We start from the raw sequence: 9,274 nt of genomic DNA, 5'->3' as shown, positions 1-9,274 counted from the left end.
GCCCCTTCAGCAGGACACCTGAGCAATGCCTGCATCCCACCCAAATTTCAAATACATACTTCAATGTTTTGCTCAAAGAGTAGCTAAACATCTCTCTATCCCAGTCTATCAGCTGTGTCTGTGAGCCCTTCAGGGACACCCACAGTGATACTGAAGTCCAAGAAGCTCTGGCACTTCTCCCTTTCCTTAGCAAAAATCTCTCTCCATTTTTTTCCCCTCCTACAAAACAATTGTTTTATAATTCTTTTGTTTTTAGAGCCATGTGTTCACTTGTCTCTGGTAAGACCCTAGAGCTTGTGCTGTATGCCTCTGAAGGTTTTGATGAGAAATGCAACGTTAATTTTAAGTGATCCACACAGGGAGCACTGAAACACTGCCTTGTGGTCTGAGACTGTGGGACAAGGAAAGGCATGTTGGAAGGGAGATTAAGAGCTGCCCTGCCTGGGATGCTGAGCACAGGGGGAGGGATGCTGAGCTGTCCTGCTGTCGTTAATGCATGTGAAGCTTCACACATCAGATCAGGGATGTGTTCAATGAGCCAGACTTAATCCTAAAATAAACACTGCCAACCCTTTCAGGTGAGGTCGCTGTAGCGTAGGGAAGACTATATCAAAGGAGAAGTTGGCCTTCTCTAAGATTTAAACTTTTTTTATGCTCTAAAAATGGTCAGGGTAAGGAGGAAAGGCTCATGTGCAATTTTGAAATCTCAGTTTTAACGAGCTGAATTGGAGGTATCTCAAAAATGGTCTAATGTGGTAAACAGCCATCCTCAAAAATTTAGAACCTTTGCTTTGCTTTGTTAAGCTACTTCAGGTTGAAAGGAAAAAAATCCAAAACCTAATAGGACACAGACAAACAATGTTTTGGAAAACCTGACCTACTTGTTTGAGGCTTTACTCACTTATCACTTGCTTTCCTACCCTAAGCAGCTGAGGAGACCCCAGACAGCATCACAAAGAGGATCAGAGAGAAGAATTCACTCCTGAAGTTAACGATGACCAAACCAGGCTGGAGCTAATGAACAATAAGCTGTAATATTAAAATGCTGACATCTCATACAGCCACCAACCAGGTGGTTATATACATATTTATTTATTTATTTACCTGTGGGTCCTCTCTGTGATCATGATGTGAGGTAGGGTTTCCCCCTGCAGAAAAGCAGAAGCTGAAACCCTCACTGACTTCTAGCAGTAAATTGCTTCCTGGAATATTGATAATCCATTGCCACAAATGGGGTTTGACCAAATTCTTCCCTGTGAGTGTGGTGAGGCCCTGGCTTCACAGGTTGCCCAGAGCAACTGTGGCTGCCTCATTCCTGGCAGTGTCCAAGGCCAGGTTGGACAGGGCTTGGAGCACCCTGGGATAGTGGAAGGTGTCCCTGCCCATGGCTGGGGAGGAATGAGACCATCTTTAAGGTCCCTTCCAACCCAAACCATCCTGTGATTCTATGAAATGTGAGGAGCCTAAATCCACCACTTCAGATCAGGGAGAGGCAGCACCTCTGGGGTCCAGGAGGACACACTGGGGCTGCTGGGGGAGCAAGAGACCCCAGCAAGACAAGAGGGAGCAAAGGGCAGCAAGAGACCACAGGCAAGTCCCAGGGCAGCCTCCAATCCCAAAGGGCAGGAGTTTACTCCAGGGGGTTCATCTTCCTGCAGCCCTCATGCAGCCCAAGGAGACAGACCAAATTCAGGGAAGTTGAGAGAAATTCAGCGGGGTCACCGCCAGATTTCATCAGAGCACATCCTGCCCTGCGTGGGACCGGCGAGACCGCTCCCTCCACCAGCCCCCAGCAGAAACCTCAGCAGCTGAAACCCAAACCCCAAACCCAGGACAGCCCTGCCTGCATTCCTCACTGCTTGGCTGAGCAAACCACCAATGCCCAGCAAACCAGAGACACTGACACGACAGTGGGATGCAGCTTTCCCACGAAAGGGCTGCTGCTCATTATTTTGGTTCCCATTGCAGCCAGGGAGGTACCTGAGAGTACAAGTGACACTGTGCTGGGCTAAAGAAGCACCTGCTGACAAGCACTTGGCGTGGAGGGGAGGTTTGGGAGCAGCCCTGCTGGAGCAGCTCCCTGGGACCCACAAACAAGCACCCCAGACCCACGGGGCCTCTCCTTCACACCTCCCTTCAGAGGCACCTGAGCAAGGGGATTTGTTTCAACACAAGCATGAATATCTGCATTTTATGAAGCATGAGACAGGCACAATCACAACAGCTCCCCGCTTCTCCTACATTCCAGTTTGCTCCCCTTTTGCAAGTCTTTGGACTGAGTCCCCTCATCTTCCATTGCTCCATCCACCCTCTCTCCTTCCCTGGGCACCAGGAGCCTGCCTTGAAAAATCCTCTACTCCAAGTTACAAGAAAAGAACACCAATTCCTTCCATTTGCATCTCTTTACTTAGAACAGTTTGACACCCTTTGTGCTTGGAAGAACACGACAAACACTCTCAAAGCTGGTTCTGCACCCTGTATCTCTTCCACCCCCCAAGCAATTCCAGCTCGGTTAGAGCCCGGTGTGCCACAGGCTGGCTCTGCGCAGCACCAGCCCCCAGGACCACAACCCAAACCTTCTGGTTACCTCCACAGCCTCACCTTGCCATCTTCATGATAGACAAAGATGTTCCTTGTGCTATTGTCCTTCAAGTAAGTGATCTGCAGTCCGTGTGGGTTCCCGATTTTTGCAGGCTGGAAAGTCGCGTTGAGGTGTTCGATCTTCATAATTGCTTTGGGTTCTTTTGCCTGGAAAGCACAGCTGAGTGAGCAAACACCTGAGAATCAGCTTTCAAGCCAGAAAGCAGTTCACTTGGTCAGAAAAAAGGCCTGATTGAGGCCATCAACTAAAACCACCTGAATCCCAGCCCACAAAACTACCTGGTGATGAGACAGCCAAGACTCTGCTCAGATGTCAATGAGTGCTTCCTGCCAGCCTGGAAAAATGCTCTGTTCTTCTGCAAAATTCAGCAGGGATGCAAAAAAAACCCAGACTGCTAATAGGCCAGGATGCTTTCTGCATCTCCAGCACCACAGCCAGTTCATCCTTGTCCCAAAAAATGGAGGATTATCCCTCCTGCCATCATCAGACCTGGGTGCTCAGCTGGGGAGCATCATGTCCATGTCCCCATCTGTCCCTTCCTCTCACGTGAGCCGCTGGCTGCTGACTCTGCTCCTCCCCTCGCCTTCTGAACCAGAACTTTCTTTTCAGAGGGACAAATATAATCCTGACAGCCCATCTCTAGGGTGGGTTAGCCCAATGGGGAGCCTGGGTCAGGTCCTACCTGGCACCAACCCCCCCTGCACCCTCAGTGGCAGCGCTGTGGTGCTGCTCATCTTCCCACAAAGTGTCTCTAGAAGTCGACCACCCCTCCAGGACTGCACTGAGAAGAGAACCAGCTACTGTGAATGAAACATCCCAACAAACACAGATCAGCCCCTTGGTAACACCAGCTCCAGAGCAGGGCCAGGGGCCAGCAGAAGGCTGTGGGGTGGTCCCAGCACCCTGCAGAAGTCCTGAGCTGGCAGAGGTGTCAGTGCTGCTTTGGGAACTTGCAGACTTGCTGTGGACACAGGGCCCTGGTGGGTGACCATGGTGGGGAAATCCCAGCAGAGAGGACATCTAGACAGCACCATTCCCACCACAGCTGTGGTCAGCAGCAAAGCAAAGCAGCTTTAAACTCTCAGAGAGTCAAGAGTGGCTGAATGGAACTGCTGGGACTTTCACTTCTCCCTCGGCAAGGACTGGCTCTCTCCTCTCCACGAGCTGCAACTGCACCACAACAAACCAAGCTGAACAGGAAGATGGTGCTGTCAAAGCCATGGAGAAGTGAGGATGGATGTTCCCCTCCTCTGCCTCATCACAACACCCTGACTGCAGCAACTGCTTGGGAAAACTGGCTGGTGGCTCAGCCTGGGCTGCTCTCAGCTGTGGTGTTCAGGGGAAACTCAAAGGTCAGAGGAAACACCTTGGCTTCCTCCAGCACATGGTGCAGAACACTGGAGTGTCCATCCATTCATCACAAATGCAATTTTCATGGTAATAACTCCATTTCTCACAACAATGAAATGTGCTCTGGGGAAAAAGACAAATACTTCCACACTGCTTGACACTGGAACAGAAAACCAGGGAGCCTTCCCTCTGGATTGCATGCCATGCCATGCAAAGGAGGACTCAGACCCCAGTGACCACTATGAAGTGGTGCCACCTTCATCACAAGGTAGTCATTTACATGAACCCCCTGTTAGCTGGATGATGCAGAGCCAGAGGTGAGAGAAAGTCCTTTGCTGGTGGTTTGAGAAAAGCCCTACGGACTTTAAAGGGCAACAGAGCAGGAAGGGGTGAACTGGCCAGTGGGGCACCTCTCCATGGCTGTGGTGGTGGAGCAAGAGCAAACCCCACTAAAGGAAGGGTGAGCTGAGCCTGGTGCCCCTGGAGCAACTGGGGACCCAGTGCTTATGGAAACTGTATAAATAAACTGGCACACTGGGAATTACGTGTTCCAGGATGCTCTCACAGCTGTGATCCCGCCTGCACGCAGCAACCCCAGGTACTCACATCATTTTTGTTGAAGTACTTCAGAGCACCTTCCCTCTCTGATAACACGAATTTTCGGCTTAAGAATTGCCCATTGTCACGTCCTCTCTTCCACAGAAATCCTTCTCGGTACCCTGCAGCAGAAAGGAATGACTGAGAACCAGGGACAAAGTGCTGTATTTAGAGAGTTAGGGTAAAGAAAAGAACTGAGACTTTGGAACTAAGCAGAACAAGTGTGTGGCTGTTTTGCTGAAGACATGAAAGAAACAGACCTTCTCCTTCAGATCTGCCCTTCTCACTCTGCTCTCGTTCTTATCCAACAGCTTGTGCTTCAGACATCTCCACTCTGACACCCAAGGAGTGACTGCCTGCAGAGGCCCCCTCGTGCATTATTGCAGCTGAGTCCTGGGGTAAGCCAGCACAGGCAGAGTGAGCACCTCCATCCCCGTGAGATCCAGCAGCCCCTGCTGCCTGCACTCCCACAATCCCACCCTGTCACTGCCCAGAGATGCAGATGTGTGGTCCAAACCCACAGCCAGCACTGGGGCATGACACAACACTGTCCACCTAATCCTTCCACCTCTGAGCCCTCTCCATCCCTCCAGTGCAGAAGAAGTGCTCGGTCCCATCAGAGCATCATTGCCCGTGTGCACCAGTCCAGCATCCCACTATCCCAACACTGCATACATCAGGGGAAAGACAAGGCTAAAATTCTTTCTCTGGTTCACCCATCCAACTTGAGAGAATCTTCCCCAAAGCCAGGAGCAGACCCAGCTCATTCAGTCCATCAATTCAACCCTATCCCACTCTGGGCTTGCTAGGACTTTCCTCACAAAAAGCCCCTCTGGAGGGCACTTGCAGTGTCACAAAGAGACGAACCCGCAGGGAGCAGGATTACCCCAAGTCTGAGCAAGGGGAAGCAGCCAAGGAAGCCACCAAAGCCCAGGCAAGGGGGATGCAGCTGCATCCAACAGCAGTGCAGGAACAGCTGAGGCTGCTGTGCTTGTCACCCCAGCAGGGCAGAACTGCTGAGGAACCGCAGCTCTGCCTGACGCAGAGTCAGGCGCTGCTCCCCGCCAGGCTCATCAGCAGCCCCCTCTGCACCCTGTGGCAGGCTGTACATGATGGAGCTGAACAGGAACAGCGTCTCTGTGGCAGGAGACAGGCAGGAGGTGATGCCCAGCTGATCCATTTACTGCAAGCAGATTTGCCTCACGTGGGGCAGAGATGCTGCCGGGGCTCTGACGGCTGGCGATGGCCGGCTGCTCCCCTGAAGGGCAACACGTGAAGCAGCTTTTCCTCAGAGTGTGCGGTTTGGAAACCAAGGAAAAGTGGCTTCTGTTCCCAAAAGGTGCTGGGTTTTAGTGCCAAGCCAGTTGGAGCAGCAGGAGAGTACTTTGAAAGCTATTGCTGTTCACTCCATCGAACAGCAGCGAGGGTTTCAGAGCCTCTCTGTGCCTGGCATTTGAGGAACACTGATGTCTCATAGGGGGCTGCAGAGAGCTGGCTTGGAGGAAAGGACATCAAACAATAGGACAGCGGTATCTCCAAATACAAACATGGTGTGATGCAGGAGGAAAGCCCATCCATTCCTTCAGGACAAGGCTGTGAGCCAGGGTCAAAGTCAGCCTGGAAACTCAGTTTCCCCTGCCCTCTTACACAGGACATTTCATCATTTTGATCTTCTCTTTCCAACTTCTTGTGTCAAAACACAGGATCCAAATTCCACTCCAAGGAAGAATTACAAAGACCCAACACAACCAAGTGTTATCCCATTCTGTGGCTCACATGTTGGCTCTTCCCAGGCCAATCGCCTCAGCAAAAGAGCTCCTGGCTGCTCTGACAAAGCCAGCTGCTGGTTTCAGTGTACTTTGGTACAGATATTTGCTTGCTTCTTTTTTTCTTCCCTTCAGGGCTTCATCCTCAGGAGCTGCTCCTCTGCTCTGCCCAAATCTGCTGCCTGCACCCCTGTCAGCACCCATCAGTGCAAACCACCGTGAACAGGACTTGAACTCAACATGAACCCACACAGGTTCCCCAGGCAAACTGTGTGTCAGCAAGATGTGTCCTCAAAGTCCTGATCTAAAGGGTTGTGAAAACAGCCAGAGACGGTGCTGAGAAACAAAACTGCAGGAGGCTGAACAGGGAACAGCTCTCACACTGGAGGGCATTGGAGACAGAAAATAAACCCTCTCTTCCTTGTCTCATGTGCTGCACTACCTCAGCAACAGCTTCGTATTTAGAGGTACCTGGTCACATTGGGATCTCCAGGGCTGGGGAGGCCCTGGTGAGGGTGCCCAGAGAAGCTGTGGCTGCCCCATCCCTGCAAGTGTCCAAGGCCAGGTTGGATGGAGCTTGGAGCAGCCTGGGACAGTGGAAGGTGTCCCTGCCCACGACACGGTGAAATGGGAAGATCTTTAAGGTCCCTTCCAACCCAAACCATTCTGTGAATCGGTGAGGGCTGTTCTGCTTATGTTGAAGCTGAACAACCACAAGCCCTACAACACCTGCTGACTGCTGGTGTTGGACCATGCAGCATCGTGTCAACAATGCTGCCTTCCTCTCCCAAGCACAGAATGAGGGATGCAACCACCTGCCACCATCCCAGTGATCACCAGCACCCAACCACGAGTGTAGGAAGCACTACCTGGGGAAGACCTGCTAAAGGAGCACCACTCTCACATTGCTAACACTGCTGCTGTCACACTGTCGTGTTTCCTGCATCACTTCTGCCACCTGCCAAGCAGCAAAATCAATCACTTGCTTCTGCAGGCTGCTCTGGCACAAACCTGTAACACCTGCAAAAGCCCCACCAAGCAGTTGTGTCAAAGTTAGCCAGCAAATGGCACACGACACAACCTGAAACCACCCAGCCCAAGCGGGTATTTCTGACCCATTACGTGGCTTCCAAGGTAAAACACGGAACTGTCACTTCTATACCCACTTCACCCCCACAGCTAAAACTCTGGGGGCAAGGAAAACAGGATCACCACCTTGGCTGACTGAAAAGAAGATAGTGCATGGCCTTGTGTCAGCTCAGGTGGGCTGGAGGCTGGAGGCCATCCAAGCCAGGCACATAAAACTGGCCGCACCCACGGGGTGCTCTAGTGCAGCCCGGCCTTCCCCTGCCTGACAGGCTGCAGAGGAAGCAAGGAAGAGGATTTTATATCAAGACTGTCTCTTGTAGCCACCATCTTTCCATCTGACTTCTACCAGCATTTGGTTCAAGTTCCCCATTTTAAAGAAGAGGGATATTGCTACTTCCCCACCTCAGAAAGCTGTTACGGAGCTTAGTTAATGGTGGGGGGTTTGGTCTCCGAGAATGTGGATTACAGGAAGCACCCAAAATTACTTGTTCAGTTTTAGCCTTTGTTCTCAGAGAAGAAAAATCCCTCCTGCAAGGAGGACAGTCAGACCCACTGGCTTGCAAAAACCAACATGCATGGACTTTCCTTCTGTCATCCTAAGTAAGGCATTATAAACTGGGAATTAAAACCATGTCTGATCTTCAGTTTCTTTGGCTCCTTATTTTGCAGTTTCACCTGGAAAGAGGCATCAGAACTGCTTGCTCCCAGGACGCTTCTACGGCTGTGGTAAAACCAGGTCTGGTCCCAGGCTTTTAGAAGAAACCTGAGTGTATCCAACACCAAACAGATGCACCATTGTGTGGTTTATTGCCTTCTTGTCTCACTGCAAGACAAAGCATGATGGGTTGAATAGGAGAAAAAAATGTACTTGTGCGTGTAATCCAAGAGAATCTCATTTTCCTAGAGTTCAGGCAGGGCACCTCCTCCTACAGAAGCCAGTTTTCCTTCCTCTCAGCAGTTAAAGTGCATTGACCTCAATCCAGAGCTTTGGAGAAGATTCAGATACAACTCCCTCACTTTGCTGCTAAAATTGCAGATCGCTGCTCCTCTTCGTGTCAGAGCTGAGCAGCCGGCTCTATTAGCACTGAAAGATGTTAATTAAGGCAGAACAGCAGATAGGCGCTCAGTGGACAGGGTGTGCCCACCTCTCCTGAGAGGTTAAGGAACTGCATAATTATCTGGAGCAGTTGAGTGTGGATCCCTGACATCCCACGTCACCTCTGACCCCAGTTTTACAGCCTCCTTTTTAAACAAACAGTCTGAAGGACATTCCCTCTGAAATAAACCCCACTGTCCACAGCCAGAGGGTTGGGTGGAGAAGGTGGCATATTCTATATTTTCCCCACAGCCTGGACTTTGAATAGGGTTGCAAAAAAAACAGTGCACCTCTTGTTTGGCCATGTCAGTGTAAATGGTTTGGTTTGACTGCTCTAAGTTGCAACATCTCTTCCTGTAGCATTCAGCCACCATCAAAGCAAGACATTTCAATGACTTCAATTTACATATTTTAAGAATTTGTATTCCAATAAAAGTCATAAACCAAGGAACACTAAGTTTTCTCATGGAGTGAAAACACAACTCATTGTCCAGATCCTCCAGAAGCAAGCAGGGTCCGGGTTGGTTAAGTCTCTCAGAGCTTGCACCCTGCTCCCCTGCACAGCACCAGCAGATTGCTTTTTTTTGCCTGGCTTTTTTGCCTGTTTGCAGCTGTGCTGAGGAGCTCGTAACTTCCCTGCAATAATTCTGCAGCCATCTCTATCTAATATATCTCCTGCTGGTCCCACGTCGAGCAGTGCAGATACAGCCGTGCTGGAGATGCGTCAGCATCCCCACGGCAGGAGGGACCTGGGAGGTTTGATGATGAGATGGG

General features: G+C 50.7%; 1 protein-coding gene across 1 annotated transcript in view; it reads right to left on the bottom strand.

The window, feature by feature from the left end:
* Positions 1-9,274, bottom strand: part of ADAP1 (ArfGAP with dual PH domains 1) — a 40,041-nt gene that overhangs the window by 3,125 nt on the left and 27,642 nt on the right. The window contains 2 exon segments of the mRNA XM_008633485.2: positions 2,602-2,748; positions 4,559-4,671. Of these exon segments, the coding sequence (XP_008631707.1) occupies positions 2,602-2,748; positions 4,559-4,671 (260 nt within the window).

This window comes from Corvus brachyrhynchos, unplaced genomic scaffold (genome assembly GCF_000691975.1).
Source record: "Corvus brachyrhynchos isolate BGI_N302 unplaced genomic scaffold, ASM69197v1 scaffold5, whole genome shotgun sequence".
NCBI classification, from domain to species: domain Eukaryota; kingdom Metazoa; phylum Chordata; class Aves; order Passeriformes; family Corvidae; genus Corvus; species Corvus brachyrhynchos.
Note: the sequence above shows the minus strand (reverse complement) of the source record. Positions and strands in the feature narration are given on the sequence as shown.